At 41.8% G+C, this 16619-nt stretch overlaps 2 protein-coding genes across 2 annotated transcripts in view; both read right to left on the reverse strand.

The window, feature by feature from the left end:
* The window catches only part of LOC109061200 (E3 ubiquitin-protein ligase TRIM39-like), a 112674-nt gene that overhangs the window by 30045 nt on the left and 66010 nt on the right, over positions 1–16619 (reverse strand). The gene's annotated exons all lie outside the window — the stretch shown is intronic.
* On the reverse strand, positions 2750–15178 carry LOC109064911 (E3 ubiquitin-protein ligase TRIM39-like). The gene is made up of 7 exons (XM_042750990.1): positions 14912–15178; positions 6165–6717; positions 5116–5211; positions 4706–4939; positions 4333–4483; positions 3422–3448; positions 2750–3307 (listed from the first exon to the last, which is right to left on the reverse strand). Exons 2-7 carry the CDS (start codon positions 6714–6716, stop codon positions 2769–2771), a joined length of 1599 nt encoding a protein of 532 aa, XP_042606924.1. The 5' UTR covers position 6717; positions 14912–15178; the 3' UTR covers positions 2750–2768.

Raw genomic sequence — 16619 nt, forward strand, 5'->3', positions numbered from 1 at the left:
AGTATTCACATAAACACAGTTGATTACGTCTTAATTGAACGTAAACCGCAGGGAGAACATATGTGTCAGACTCTTGGTTGTGTTTTGTTCCCCTTGTGCTCTGTGACCCAGTTTCTGTCTCCTGTGCCATTGATTTAATCCCAGGTGTTTCCTATGTGTTTCCATTTATCCCATATGTGTCTAGTCTTCCCATCACCGTGTCTTGTGTATAAATAGTGTTCCCTGTGTTTAGTCCAGCATCCGGTATTGTTTATGTCTACACCCTGTGCTTCGTGTGATTCCCTGTGTAAAGATAATTAAATTCTGTGGTTTGTACTACTGGTCTCCTTGTACCTTGCTCCATGTTCCCGCACCGTAGCATACTAGTGACAGAATACTGTCACCCATCATCTTCGCGAGGGCGTTTGTGCCGCTCGCCCCCGCCAGCTCCCTTGAGGGGGAAACCCTCACGATGCTGTTCCGGATCGGGATAACTTTCCATCATCCCACGGAGCTGGAGTGTATATAACTCTACACTCTATCTATAATCTCAATTAGGAGTGTCAGTGGTCCACTTGAGAGATAGGTGGCGGTAATGCACTTATAAGTCTGCGATCTGCCATAAAGCAAGAAGAAGAAGAATGCCTCACGCGCTTGCTGCTGTGAAGCGCGTTCACAAGAGTTCTAACAGTTCGGACATTGCGTGAATCAGAGGTAAAAACAAATGATATAAATACTATTCAGTTTCTTGCACAGACCGATCGTTTTGTGTCTTTACACATCAATGTATAGTAACGAGCAGCAGGGTTTAATTTGGATTTGTCTGTGCATGCTTTTTTTACTCGCATAGATTTTTTTACCATTTGCCATGCATTATACGACTGAGAGACTGCAACGGCTGGAGCTAAAAATCATATTTGTGTTCTACTGAAGAAACAAAGTCACCTACATCTTGGATGCCCTGGGGGTAAGCAGATCAACATTTAACATTTTCATTTTGGGGTGAACTATCCCTTTAATGCTAATTTGATTATCTGCCATTTTTTTCTGGTTTGTATTTTGAGGAAAACATGTTTTTTTCACATCCTGCCCAGTGTTCTCCTTTAAGCATGTGCAAATGTGAAAATTAAATGCTCTGAAAACAGCTGACTTTGTATTTGTTCACCATTGAGATCATCATTGAAGGGGCAGGACCTTGTATCGGTGGAGATGCCAAACTGAAGAACAAAAGCTCAAAGCAGTGCACAGCCAGTCTGCTGTATGAGGTGATGGTCATGTACTACACTGGAGTGCTGAAAGACACCGTGAAGAAGGACCGGATTCCTAATGACCTTATACCACAAGAGAGTGAGTGGAGTGGAGTGGAGTCCCATTTTTGTTTTTTTTACCCTAAAAAATCTGAATTAGTAGATGCATTTGTTAAAAATCACTTGAAGATGAGTTGACAGTCGAGATCACATTCCAGAAACCACTGTCACAAGTGCCGAAGAGCGTTTTGTTGCATATGGAGGGATTGGGAATGCAGAAAATCATACTGATCATGAACAGGTATGACTTTCAGTGTAAGCGCATTTTAATTCTCAGCTGTTTTTACGTGTTTATGCACTGTATTTCACCTTCCAGTAAGTTTATATTCTCGCTCTGTCTGTCGGTGATGTGCAGAAGCTTGCAGTTAGGGTATGGATGCACCAAACTGACGCTGAGAAAAGCAGACTGCGGAGTCACCTCACATTGCCTTGCATCACCTGTGTTGGGGCAAAACAAAAAGTTGCACTAGAACACATCGGACAGACTAGTGTTGTTAAAAGGGCCGACTTCTGTACCAGTCGGTACTGCAATTTTAAAAACGTCCATTTCCCGGCAACATTTAAGTGCTGTTGAGCAGATTCTTAAACACAGCTGATTGGCCATAGTGTTCATGCACTCAGCAAATATGACTGTGATTAGCTACAATGATCATTGCTTCACGATCCTCACAGAGTGCTCACACAGATACACAGATTTATAGATATATAAAGATGTTCATCTTTAAGCATGACTATTGAAATGAAATACTTTACAATAAGGGTCCATTTGTAACATTAATGAAAACTGTAGAAGTATTGTTCCTTGTTAGAGTGTGGTCATTTCAACATTTACTAATCTACTAATACATTAGTCACAATGCATGCCGAACATAAACAACGCTGATTAAGTTGATTACGCTCTTGGGTACTCTCCAAAATGGCAGAAGATGGTAACTCGGGAGAAGAATTGTTGAATAAATTGTTATTTTTGTTTTCTTTGCACACAAAAAGTATTCTACTAGCTTCGCAAAATTGAAGTTGAGCGATGATGTCACATGGACTGTTTTACTGATGTCCTTACTGCGTTTCTGTATCGTGGTAGTACCCTTGCATTCAATGGAGGGCCAGAGAGCTCTCAGATTTCATCAAAAGTATCTTAATTTGTGTTCTGAAGATGAACAAAGGTTTTACCTGTATGGGGTGACCTAACCCTTTTAGTTGTATATTATGACAAAATTAAAATAATTAAAAAACGTGAATCTGTATACCAGGTCAAAATATTTCAGTATTTATAGAAATGAGCTTCCATTTGTGGAAATCAAAATCCCATTTCGGGTTTTCATGGTCCAGTCTGTAGCTATGACAACATATTTATTTTTTCTTGTAACAATATAATTTACAAATATTTTATTTTAAACATAAAATGTAAAAAAAAAAAAACAAACAAACAAAAACAGGCACAGTTAATCTTTCCAGATTTCATGTTTCATATTTCAGGGACATTTATTTGTTAACAGGTGTGATGATCAGTGGTTTTGAGTTTTTACCTTTATTATTAACACATGGGCTAAAGTATGGATAGAGTTTCTCAGTGAAAGTCTGACCAGTGAAAGAGTAGATATGAGAGCTGGAGCCCACATCATAAAAAGAAACCAGACCCTCCTCATAATCCACAAACACTCCCACAATCTCAGGTTTCACTTTCAGAGAGAAAGAGACAGATGGACTTTCACAAGCTTTATACTGATTCTCATTTCTCAGAATCACAGTCCAGAATCCATTCATTGGAGTATATGTGATCTTCCCCTTCCTGTTAATGGATTCTCTGGCCACTCCTAAATCCCACTCAGTTTTTCCCTTCACCTGCACCTCATAGTAAAACCTCCCTGAACTGAATCCCTGCTTTGCCAGAACACAGTAGTCATTAAATCTCTTTGGGTTTTTTGGGACGTCCTGCTCAATGTCTCCACGACTGACTTGTTTTCTATCATCGGACAGGATGAGATATGGATTCGCTGTATCAGGATCCAGAGTCACATCCACTAGATAAGAGATCAAACATTATTAATAAATTCAGAACAAACATTTTTATGTGTATTTAATACAGATTAACAAAGTATTGTAATTGTGTTAGAGAAAATTATGTCACAATATACCTACAAACTTCTGTAGACATTTCAACCCTGTGGACACAGATAACAATATAAGGTAATTAATTATTTATAGGAATATTTGAGGTTAATAGTGAGTTTATCTCCATTGGCAGCATCAGTGGCATGTAAATGTTGCTAATTGTAAAATTATGTGTACTTCAGTTGATGCTGATGTATTTACATTGTGACTGTGCCTCAGATGCAATCAGCTGAAACTCTGTTTACAAAAGTGTGGCCCAAATGGCCCATGTAATTAGCCATTAGGTCAGCATTAGATCAGTGTATCATGGGAGAGGTCCTATCAGGTCATTATGAGCATACACTATCATTGGATCTCCCTGGGGTGTTATTGTATTGTTTGTAGCACATTTGTTACTGAGTATAAAGGTCTGGTCTCACAGACAGTACCTTGGGTTAAGGAAGACATGCTAACATCGCTGCTGAAGAACTGACTCAATAAATTCTTCTCCCCACAAGAACTTTGCTCAAGCCTACTTATTTTATGTATTAGAGAAATCTAGTACATTGGTGAGCCACCCAAAAAAACTGCTTAGCCAAATACAGCAAAATCTAACATCATCCAAAAACAGAATTCAGAATGTCTTTTCAGTAAATATACTTAAATAGCCTAATATCAGTGTTGATATGTGTTATTTGAGCTGTGAAGTTTTTTTAATTGCCCTTGTGAGGTGGGAAAACTTTTTTTTGTTTTTTTTCAGATTCCTTGTTACTCTGTGTTTCTGATGTAATTCCTGTGAGTGGAGTTTGTACAGATATGTTAATAGTTACATGTTCATCACAGGTCTCTTTTTGGTATTCACAAGTAAAACAGATTTAACTGGTTATGACTAGAGTTTAACTTTGGATAGAACTTAATATAATAAATCTATTTACTGTATTTGATATTCACATACCAATTTGACAGAGTTTTTCATCTAGAGTTTCATCTAGAGTTTTCTCCAGCTGAATCAGAGCTCTGTTAATTGATAGCACATCCACATCAGAGTCAATACTGATCTCAGTCCAGTTCTTGGTGTGTGGACCACTGCACAGAGATGAGAACATCTACAGCAGGAGAGAGAAGAGTATTACACGTGTAAATGTTTTTATTGATAACTTTATATGTGCAGGAGCTTTCTAACACAGTTAACTCCTTTTTCTAATTTGACTTTATTACAGTTTCACTCTCTTTTGTACAGTTTCTGAAGACAGCAGCTCATCAGATTTGTCAACAGAGCATTTGACTAATAATATTCTGCATTCTCAGTGATGAGACAGATGTTAGACCTGTAGGAGGTGCAGATGATCATCAGTGTGTGAGATCTGCTCCAGCTCAGTGTTTCTCTTCTTCAGATCAGTGATTTCCTGCTGCAGCTCTTTAATGAGATCTTCAGCCTGTTTCTCTGCTGCTTTCTGCTGTTCCTCCATCATCTTCAGCAGCTCAGACTGACATCTCTCAATGGAGCGGATCAGATCAGTGAAGAGCCCAACACTGGCTGATTTTTCCTTCTCTGTGTTTCTCTGACGAATGATAACAATTAGCAGATTCATTTATCATGTATTTACACATATATTAAGACATGATCATCTGTAGACATCATGTCATTTGAAATGTTTTATCCATTTAGTTAAGAACAATTTTTAAGCAATTGGAAATATTAGAATGGTTTATTAATTTTACATTATTTTGATTTTACCTTTCTCTCCTCTACTGAGTGCTGGATCTCTTGAATCTTCTTAATTCTTTTCTGGATCATCTGCTGCGTGGCTGTCTGTGTCTGAAGAAGCTGATTCTACAGACAGAGAAAACTTTTTTTTTTTTAAATTGAACTTTCCAACTTCTGTTAGTTTTCAGGGTAAAGCCACGGACCATGGTCACACTAGACTTTGAGCTTGTAAAATTTCTTTGGAAGCTGCAATGGTTATAGCGCCTTTTTACAAACTTAAATTCAACATGGAACCAGAGCTGGGTAGTAACTTATTACATGAAATCTGGATTACATTATCAGATTTAAAAAAATCAAGTACTAGTAATTAGAGTATATTACATTTTATAGTGCTCACAATCAGATTACAATTGCTTTTTAATGGATTACATATTATTCACACAATGGCAATAAATCATAATTTATTGATTCTCCCTAATTCTTCTTTTCTCTTTTAAATTTTACTCTCTAAAAATCCTGATGTCTTACAATTTAGCTTTGAATTATGTTTACAATATTGAATGTCCATGTAAATGTCAGCTTAGTTAGATGAAAAGTAATCTAAAAGTAATCTAAAAAGTAGTCAGAAGACATTATCTAAAATGAGTAACCTAGATTATCTTGAGAAATCTAGAATTATCTATAATCAGTAATGGACTACAGTTTGTATGTAACCTGTCCATCTCAAATAATAATAAATCCCAAATGTGAAAAATTTCCAATTTTAAATTGATGCTCTTTTTAATTCAAGCACAAGGTTGTGCCTTGACATATCAATTTCTTTTGGTCACACTGTTTCATGTGATATGAATTTGCAGGTCAGAGTCCAACAAACTTGAATTTTAGAATGCAGTGAAACAACTTTACAGGAGCTTGCATTTCCACTCTCCTGCATTTGTATGGAAGTCAATTAATCAAAAAGTGCAGTGTGACTGACCTAATGTACTGTAACATAAAAAGGGACATGTTCTTCAACGTCAACACAGAGAAAAGAAAACTGCATTTCATCTAATCATTAGAGTGTTTTGTTTGTGACTTACCTTCTTCTGCTGACTCTCCTCCTCTATAGGAACAGTGTTGTGAGTCCTGTGGTCTCCTTCAGTGCAGGACTGACACACACTCGTCTGATCATCTCTGCAGAACAGTTCCAGAGGTCTCTCATGTTTCCGGCATATATAATCCTCCAGATTTTCCACAGCGTTGATCAGTTTGTGTTTCTTTAGACGTGGGACTCTGTGATGAGGCTCCAGGTGAGTCTCACAGTAAGAGCTTTGACACGTCAGGCAGGACGTCACAGCTTTCTGCTTTCTTTCAACACAGATGTCACACAACACCTCAGATTCTCCTAGATAGAGCTTCTCCATAAAGTGTTGCACAACTTCTCTGAGTGTTGTATTAATCTTCAGATCAGGTCTTTTCCTGAATGTTTCTTTACAGAATGGACAGAAGCAGGTCTGTGTTCTTGTCCAGTGCTTGTTCAGGCAGGTTCTGCAGAAGTTGTGTCCACATGGAGTGGTGACTGGATCAGTGAACACATCCAGACAGATGGAGCACTGGAGCTCCTCATTTAGTGGACCACTGGAGGATGCCATGCTGAAAAAGGGTAAGTAATGACAATATATCATCTACATTGCTGAATAGAGCAGTTTTGATAATGTTAATGATGTGATTGAGACATTTAGTTTGGGTATGGATACTGCATTTTAAAAATGATTCTAACTAAAACTTTTATAACAATGTAAACTATGAAGCACTTTTTATATCAAAGTCAAAGCATCCATAGAGTAACATGTGACAGCAGTTTATGACTGGAAGTTAGGACAGAGTTGACAAATGTCAACCTCACAGAGTGTAAGCTCCATCCCTAACTACTGGGGCCAGTTGCATATACTTAGCCTCTATGTTAAGACAGTGTCTTGATTACTAGTTTGTGAATACTGAGGAATGGACATGGTTATTCATTGACTTGCTTTTTGGGTATGCTGTGAATTCCCGGTGGCCTGGTGACTGATTTTGCCTGCTGCCCTGATTTAAAAAAAAATTGTTTAGTTATTATTATTATTATTATTATTATTATTATTATTATTTTTGCCTTCTCCATGTAGCAAAGGGATAATTTCCAATTTTGTCATAAGATAATAAATCATAAATTGGTTGGTCTTGACTGGCAACGCTGCGCTATACGAATCAGCTCACGTGTGTTCCGTGCTTCCGTCAGACAGTTCCGAACAGAACCAATGCGTGGGACTCAAAATGCCTGTTCAGGGCTTCTGGTGCAGGCCAGTTTCATCTGTAAATATGCTAAGAGTTTTGTCTTTATTAATCTAGTTGAGTATTAAACTGTTAGCACCTGTTAGGCTATCAGGAGCACCCCATTATTATCATCAGTCAGAATACTGTACTAAAGGACATCACTATTGATTGGAAAGTTACATTAATAAATTTAGCAGACAGATATTCACATGGATTTATTGTATAGGAAGGGAGGAAGCTTGAGCAGACAGCAACACAAAAATTTAGTAGTGATGTATTAGTGTGTTTTTTTTTTTTATTTTTGGAGAAAGATACTGTACTGATTTTGACTTTTAGGCACTTTAGAAAGTGTGTTTTGATATATTTATATGAAATATAGGTTTGTTAAATCTCTGGTATTTAAGTCATTTTATGATAAATAACATTCTATGATTACAAATTGCAATGAAGTGGTTGTTTTGCAACAAGAATGATACAGTTCTAACCCTAACAGTAGACCTACTGGTGAAGAAGTGACAGGTACAAGAAAAAAAAGGGGGAGAGACAGAGATATTGGGGAAAATGAAGAAAAGGAATAGGGAAGTGAAGGTGCAGTTCAAGAGACAACCTTTAATTATTTTCCTGGGCCCCAGACCACGGATTTAGATCTTTTTATGTGATGGCCATTTAAATAGGGTTAACTGTGGTTTCAGAATTTGTAGTGGCTGTATAGGCTATAAGCTACAGATAAAAGGGCCCAAAATTGTATCTTTTGAGTAGGATTGGGCGATATAGCTTTCATTAATATCAATAATTTTCATGATACATGTCAAATTTTTATTTCTTTCAAGTTTAAAGGCAGAATTTTGCTCCAATGTGAAAGTTGAAAAACTAGACAGTTAATTGTGGTTTTAAACTATTCTTTATGGTCAGAACATGACAAACACTTTCACTTTCAGTCATTTTTCACTTTCAGTCATTTACACTTTCAGACATTTACACTTTCAGTCATTTTTCCTTAAAAAAATAATCATTACAAAATTGTATTAGTCGCTTAGTCGCAGATTCCTGCGAGTGATTCCTGCCTTCTTTATGTGGATTTATTAAGGACAGTTTACCGTTCTTCATTTTCTTTGTGCGTTTATTATATACCACACCGTGACATCTACATTTTTGTGTAAGTGATTTAAAATAATTATCACCTGTCTTAAAGAAAAACAATTAGCTGACTAAGGCCCCGATCAGACAGAATACGTTTTTAGCAGTAAGAGGAGCCTTTTTTAAATTGTTTTCTATTGGTAGTGAGCATTTTGCATACTGTTTATACGCCCCAGGTGCCTCGTGTTTTAGCGCCTGAAGTTGGAAAAACCCAAACTCTGAGCAGAAAAGTGCTTTTCCATTGTCCAGTCAAATAAATGGGGAGGCGGGCCTTCCATTGTGGTGACTAAAGTTTACTGTTGCTTAGAAAGTTCGGACACTGCAATGATGGAGGAAAAACTTTTGGTGTCTAGCGGGTTACCTGGAGCTGTATTTCTTAAGGTTTCTGCTAATATGACAGTTAACTTAACAGCAAAAACGTGTCTGTTACGTATGGTAACCCTCGTTCTCTGAAGGAGGGAATGGAGATATCACGTAGGTGAATGACGAATTGGGATATCGCTTCGATAGACCAATCTACTTTGAGTGTAAACTAAACGAGCCAATGATCACAGCGTGAGTATAATAAGGCAGCAGGTGCAATGCATACCAGGTTTTCGCTGAGGAGCCAAGCCAGTGACCCGGCTGCTCAGCGGTGGTACAGCAACTGTGGCGACGGGACGTGATGTCTCCGTTCCCTCCTTCAGGGAACGAGGGTTACCATACGTAACCGAGACGTTCCCTTTCAGTCGGTCACTCTCGACATCATGTCAGTGACCGACGAATTGGGATCCCTACCAAAGTGTCATGGGTGCTGCCTCTTCTAGTGCCCTCAGAGAGCCGCCTGCGCCCCTATTTGGTGTAGGCCGGGGCTCGGAACAAGTAGTTCCACTCACCATTGTCAAAGCACTACTTCACTGAGTGAGATTGGATAACACTGGGAAAACGTACCCGTTCCACTTGGAACAGAGACACTGCAGAAGCCCCATCCTTCCCGAAGGAGTTTTCAGAAACAAATACAATAATTTTCTGTAAAGTTTCTTTGCAATGATTTGTATCGTAAAAATCGCTATACAAATAAACTCGAATTGAATTGAACTATACACGTATGAGTACTGCTTAGGTCTCAATATGGAACCCATCCTTCCACAGTTCTCACAGATTCATCGTGAAGGCCTGGTGCCGGACATTCTGCCGCGTCTGGCTGCTAAGGGTGATGGAGGATCTCAACCGGGTCTACAGTACGGATACTCTGGGGCAGTTTTAGCAAGCCGACACTAACCGGGGCCTCTCAGTGCCACTACATGTTTGAGGTGAGAACACAGGGGGATACTGGCTCTATATGAAGGCTATGGAATCTAGCGAACGTGTTGGGGGTTGCCCAGTCTGCAGCTCAACAAATATCTGTCAGTAAGGTGCCACGAGCCAGCGCCCAGGCGGATGCAACACTTCTAGTTGAGTGAGCTCGCAACCTGAATGTGCAGGGCATTCCCTGTGCCTGATAAGCCAGGGCGATGGCATCCACAATCCAGTGGGCCATCCTCTGCTTAGAGATGGCATTCCCGTTCTGCCGGCCTCCATAACAGACAAAGAGCTGGTCTGAGTTCCTGAAGTTTTGTGTCCGGTCTACGTAGCATCTTAACACTCGGACGGGACAGAGCAAAGCCAGGGCTGGGTCTGCCTCCTCTGGGGGCAGGACTTGCAGGTTCACAACTTGGTCTTTGAAGGGTGTAGTGGGAACCTTGGGCATATAGCCGGGGCCTCAGGATTACCTGGGAGTCCTGGCCCCTCTAAGGAACCTGATGATGAGGTCATGCTTACCTAAAGACTTCCCATTCACGGGGTCATGGTACGCAGCAATAGCAGCAACCTGGACTTTGAGGGTGGAGGGAGACAACCTTCGCTCCAGCCCTTGCTGCAGAAAGGAAAGCACGACCGCAATCGGGCATCTCTGGGGGTCTTCTCGGCGAAAAGAACACCACACAATGAACAGGTTCCACTTCAAGGCATAAGCGTGTCTCGTAGACAGTGCTCTTGCCGAAGTGATGGTGTTCGCTACCTCCTGGGGTAGGTCACCTATAACCTCCGCGTCCAATCCAGGGACCAGACATGGAGTTTCCAAAAGTCTGGACTCGGGTGCCACTGGGGTAACGCATATTTGCATAGGCCCCGTGGCCAGCTGTGTGCCAGTGCATCCGTGCCGAGTTTTCTCTTGGTCAGGGAGTAGAACAACTGGCAGTGAGAGGTCTCTGGAGAAGCAAACAGGTCTACCTGAGCAGCTCCAAAATGTCTCCAAATCAACTGGACCGTCTGGGGATGGAGTCGCCATTCTTCTGGGAGCATTGCTCAAGACAGCTCGTCGGCTGTACAATTGAGCAGTCCCGGAATGTGAACAGCATGAAGTGACCTCAAAAACCTTCCGACTCCAAAGGAGGAGGTGGCGGGCGAGTTGCGACATGTGACGGGAGTGCAGACCACCTTGTCGGTTGATGTACACAACGGTCACTGTGGTGTCCATTCAGATCAGCATGTGCTTGCCTCGTAAGCACCTGTTGAGATGGTTCAAGGCAAGGTGCACTGCTAACAACTCTAGGCAATTGATGTGCCAATGCAGCTCAACCCCTGAGACTGCATGCCCATTGTACGTGGCCCCCAGCTGGTGGTGGAGGCATCCGTGTAAACCACAGCATGCCTGGAGATCTGTTCTAGGGGCACCCCTGCTTGGAGGAACACAAGATCTGACCACAGGGTGAAGGTTTGGCGACAGGCCGGTGTAACTTGGACCTGGTGAGTGCCACACTTCCACGCCCACCTCGGGACTCGGCCATAAAACCAGTCCTGGAACAGTCTGAGCGGTGTAAGTTCCACTGTGGCCGCCATATGCCCCAGGAGCCTCTGAAAAAGTTTCACCACTGTCCTGCCCTTGAATGTATTCAAGCAGGCTAGCACCGACCATGCATTTTCCTCTGTGAGGCACGCTGTCTGTTCGACCGAATCCAACTCCATACTGAGAAAAGAGATCCTCTGCATTGGGGAGAGTTTGCTCTTTTCCCAGTTGACCCGAAGGCCCAACAGGCTGAGGTGCCGAAACACCAGGTCCCTGTGCTCGCACAACTGATCCAGAGACTGTGCTAGTATAAGCCAATCATCTAGATAGTTGAGGATGCGAACACCCTGCTCTCTGAGGGGAACAAAAGCCGCCTCCGTGACTTTCATGAAGACACTGAGAGACAGGAACTGATATGCCCATCCTTCGAACGCAAACTGCAGAAATGGTCTGTGGTGCGGAAGGATCGACACATGAAAGTACGCGTCATTCAGGTCGATCACTGCAAACCAATTTCGGGGATGGATGCACACCAAAGATGCATTTCTGAATCAACATCTTGAACAGTAACCAATGAATGGCCCGGTTCAAAAGTCGCAGATCCAAGATTGGCCATAACCCACCACCTTTCTTGGGTACAATGAAGTAAGGGCTGTAAAACCCCAAACTCATATCAGCTGGAGGGACCGGCTCTATTGCATCCTTCGCAAGTAGGACTGCGATCTCTGCCCGCAGAACAGGGGCATCCGCCGATTTCACTGTAGTGAAGCGGATACCGCTGAACTTGGGGGGACGCCGGGCGAACTGAATCGCAACGCCGAGGCTGATGTTCCACAGAAGACAACGAGACAGGCTGGGTCGAGCTACCAGGTGCCCCGAAACCATACAAATGGGACCAGCGGAACCACAGCCGTACCCGCAGCGAGGTGGAACACAGGGACCCAACTCGGGCGTCTTGTGAGCAGGCCGGAGAGGGGTGTGAGTGTGGGGTGCAAGGCTCACCTGGTTCCACCGGGTGAAGGAGGAGGATGAGTGAGGTCCGGCGTTTGACCATCCGCAACTCTCCGTGTCCTCCTGGGACCCAGAGATAAAGGAAACTGCTCTTTCATCGAGAATTTGGGTACCGTCGGCCGTAAGGCCAACGGCGGGAAAAAAACTGAACAAAAGATTCTCCACCCGGCCCTCGACTGTGTCACCAACGAGGTCGGTGAAGGACATCTGGGACACAGGAGTATTGAGGAACTGAACCTTGTCAGCGTCCCTCATGTCTGCCAGACACAGCCAGAGATGGTGCTCCTGGACCACAAGCGTGGACACCCAAGAAAGAACTTCCGGATCGTGACCACCCTCTTGCGGGTAATTCAGTGCCTTGGCCTGGTGCACCTGCAGTAATTCCATAGTTTGTAAGGCGGAAGCAGCATCCCTGCAAGCCGTATAGGCACTGCTGGTTAGACCTGACGAATGCCAACAGGCCCGGGAAGGAAGCATCGGGTCTCCCTGCCAGAAGGCGGCGGTTTTATGACACAATTGCATCGCTACCGGCCACTCCACTGAGGGGATCGCCGAATACCCCTTCGCTGCACCGCCGTCGAGGGTGGTGAGGGAGGAGGAGCCCACTGGCCAGTTTCTGGCAGTAAAAGGTGCCGTCTACGACCTGGTGAGCTCGTCATGCACTCAGGCGGGGCGCTGAGAGAAACCAATCATCCAGCCTCGAGGGCTCGGGACACGGTGGAGGTTTCCACTCGAGCCCTACCCTCTCTGCATCCCGGAAAAGCATAGCATAGATCGACATTTGGTCCCTGGGTCGCTCCACTGGATCGGTGATGCAAGAGGAGTGACGGTCCCCGAGGGTTGGTTTCCTGAGGGGTTTGCCACCACTGTAACCCTCAATCTGCCCGAGTTACTGCTGGAAGTGGTTCTCGTCTGTCGGCCGCCAGAACGAGCCCCAGATCGTGGTAGTGGCAACGGGACACCGGCCCCCTGGAGGTAGCGGAGCCTGGTTTCGCAGCTCCGAGATGGTCATCTTCCTGCAGTGGGAACATGACTCATCCACGAAGGCTATCTCAGTGTGCTTGATGCCCAGACATGTGAGGCAGCGATCGTGACCATCACCCGGAGCCAGGTGACGAACGCACCCACAAATATGCATGGGTGAAACGGCATCCTTATAAGGATGATCCGTCATCTTTACAAAGACACACCCGTGGAGATCTTTTAGAGAGAATTGCTCTTTAGGAAATGCTCTTTTAGTGCTGAGGTGCACAAGGGAGATGGCTGCTTGCAGCATGACAGGGGGTAGTGCAGCCTGAAGTGAGCAACCCACCCGACTCTGGAACGACTACCGCTGAAGCGCCGTCTTACCAACACACAAAGTTTCCGAGATCATGCTGAACTCGTAGTTCTCGACTAGTTCTGCTAGTAGAGCAGAACGATATTGTCGTTCAGCTCTGAAGCATAAAGCTGGTATACATTGCACCTGCTGCCTTATTATACTCACGCTGTGATCAGCGGCAGCTGGATGCAATAATTGCATGCCAATGTGCATTGGCTCGTTTAGTTTACACTCAAAGTAGATTGGACTATCGAAGCGATATCCCAATTCGTCGGTCACCAACGTGATGTCGAAAGTGACCGACTGAAACGGAACCAAGGATTTTAGAGCACTCGCGCTATAATCCTTTGATTAGACTGACAGGACAGCTGATTTGGTGGTTGCCTAGCAACATAACACAGCACACTGCTCTTTTTGAAAAGTCACCAAAAAAAGGTAGTGCGGTGCGCCTCATGTTTCCGGCCTAAAAATCTTGTTCGTGTGATGGGGGCCAAACTTAGTTAGCTGACTAGTCTTAACCTTTTATGCAACCGGCCCCAGGTCTTAAACTGCTGTTCTGTTGCTTCTGATGACTCTGTGCCACTGCAATATTACTGGTGGTAAAAAAAAATAAAAAATTTACAACAATATTTTAATAATATCATAAAAAGGCACTTTTATACAAAGACAACATAGTAAAGGGTAAGTGTAGTATTTCAAACATATAACCTACTAAATAAACACCTGTAAACAACAGGTGTCATTTTGTAAAGCAGGATAGAGTGGAGGAAAACACCCCCTATGTTTTTCCCACAATAACCATAAGATAAATTTAAAACAGGTTTATTGTAACTATGGACTATATTGACAAGAGTGATGTAGAAGTTTTCACCATGAAGCTTACACTGATGATGTACCAGAGAAAAAAATTATTTCACAGTAAATTATCCAATTTTTAACAGTAAGAAAAAAAGTGTTTCAAAGCTTGTTGTTTTTAGAACATCACAGTTATATATGATATGAGAACAGTAAGGCCTGTAGATAGGGAATACGTGTTATTTAAGAAAAATATAACATTTTTCATACTTGGTTTATAATTTATGTCATTGTCACTAAATGTATAACTTTTCTGAACACATTTACCTTTTTTTTTTACATAAAAAATTACACTGTCCTTGAGTGGGACATTTTGTCCCACTCTACCCTACTTTTACTAACACTATGATACTGCTTCATGCTGTTGATCTACTTAACAAGCTCTTTACATTTCCATCACTTACCTGTAAGTGAACAACAGATATGATTGTTAATTTTCGAGTTTCTGAATAGAAGTGTTGTTGTTTGACGAAGACTCAGATCATCTGTTAAGTTTCACTTTCACTTAAGTCTTTGACTCACCTGCAGTGATGTCATACAGTAGCTCCACCCATAATCGTGAATTTGAAACCATTTCTAATTCATTTCTGCTGAGTGTGTATCAGTGTAAGAAACCTTTGAGTTTTTGTTTTGTTTTGTTTTATTTTTAGTTCCTTCATTGATGACAGCAGTGTCAGACATTTAATTATCACAGTTTACACAATTGCAGCTTGTTAGAAACTGCACACACTGCATAATAGCCTATGTTTCAAAGTGAAATCTTTCTGGGTTTCGTACAAAAGTCAAATAAAATATAGCTTCAAGCAGCGATTACCGAGGTTCAAGCACTTTTAGTCCTTTATTGCATCTAAGCTGTCATGGCCTAGGCAAACCTGAAATTTTGGACTGACAATACAACACATCCAATAATGAAGAATATTGCAACACACATACTCAACTTGAAATTAAAGGGTTTAAGTATAATACTTAATACAAAGTAAGCATAGTTACACACAAACATGCAAACACATTTTGTTGTAGATATAGAGATTTAATGTTTTTTTTTTTACACAAATAAGATACACAAATGTCCTCATAGACACTTGTGGCATGTTAATGGGACAAATGGTTGCGTGTGTAGCAAATTAGCTCAAAAGGGAACTGTACAATAATAATTGCAATCAATTATGATTTATTACATTTATTTTTATCAGCTGCCAGTAGTAATTGTAGCAGAATTAATATTGTCATCAGCTAATCTGTTCGTCCAGCGAACATTCAGTGTAAATTCATATCATCTCTAAGAAAGGATATTTTCGTGGCTACAGAAAATATCTTTCCTACAGTATTAATGTATTAGGGCATCTAGCTGGATCAGAATCGTAAAAGGACAGTATTCACAAGCAGGACCAGAAACTCATGTAATTTGTGCACAAAAGTTTTTTTTAACTAACACACATAACTAGTCTAAACAAACAAACAAATAAACATACACTCTGTAACGTAGGGTTTGGGTTTCATGTTCATTGCTCTCATGTCTTTTATTTTTATATTTTTGCCTTGTCATGGTTCCTGTCTAGTCATATGATTCCATTATGAATGAATGAATGATGCATTTGCCTTACCCTCATGTTATCCTGCTATTGGTTCTTTGGTTCATGTGTCATGTTCTCATTGGTGGTGTTAGTCATGTGTCCTGTCTCTCATTGGTTGGTTCTTGTCATGTGACCTGTTTTGTTTGATATAAATAGCCCTCATGTTGCCTAATGTCCTTGATTGAGTATTGATGTTGTAACCTGCTGTCGGTGAGTCAAGTCTGTTCATGTCAAGTCTCTGTTTGGATGTTTGGTTTACTTTGAATAAAAGCTGCACTTAGGTTCATTACAACTCAACCCCTTCAGTGGACCATTTGTTAAAGAATACTCAACCGCTACCATGAACCCAGCAGTTTCACGACTCTTCTGCCTTCGTCAATATTTCTGTGCTATAGAGGATTATGTGGAGGACTTTTGTGGTTTGTGTCATCTTGTGGATTTTAATGATGTGGCACTTAAGGACTTTTTATGTTGGTTTAGATCTACCCCAATGCTTGGGGGAAAGATCATCTGGTCTCTGGAAAGATACATTGACTTT

Source organism: Cyprinus carpio, chromosome B23, assembly GCF_018340385.1.
Source record: "Cyprinus carpio isolate SPL01 chromosome B23, ASM1834038v1, whole genome shotgun sequence".
Taxonomy (NCBI): domain Eukaryota; kingdom Metazoa; phylum Chordata; class Actinopteri; order Cypriniformes; family Cyprinidae; genus Cyprinus; species Cyprinus carpio.

Excerpts from the sequence above, each read along its gene's own strand:
- LOC109064911 (XM_042750990.1), bottom strand. The coding sequence starts at position 6,716 with ATGGCATCCTCCAGTGGTCCACTAAATGAGGAGCTCCAGTGCTCCATC. Across the intron at positions 4,940-5,115 it reads ACTCAGTAGAGGAGAGAAAG|AGAAACACAGAGAAGGAAAA; the intron begins GTAAAATCAAAA and ends ATCATTCGTCAG. Across the intron at positions 3,449-4,332 it reads TGAAAAACTCTGTCAAATTG|GGTTGAAATGTCTACAGAAG; the intron begins GTATGTGAATAT and ends CTGTGTCCACAG.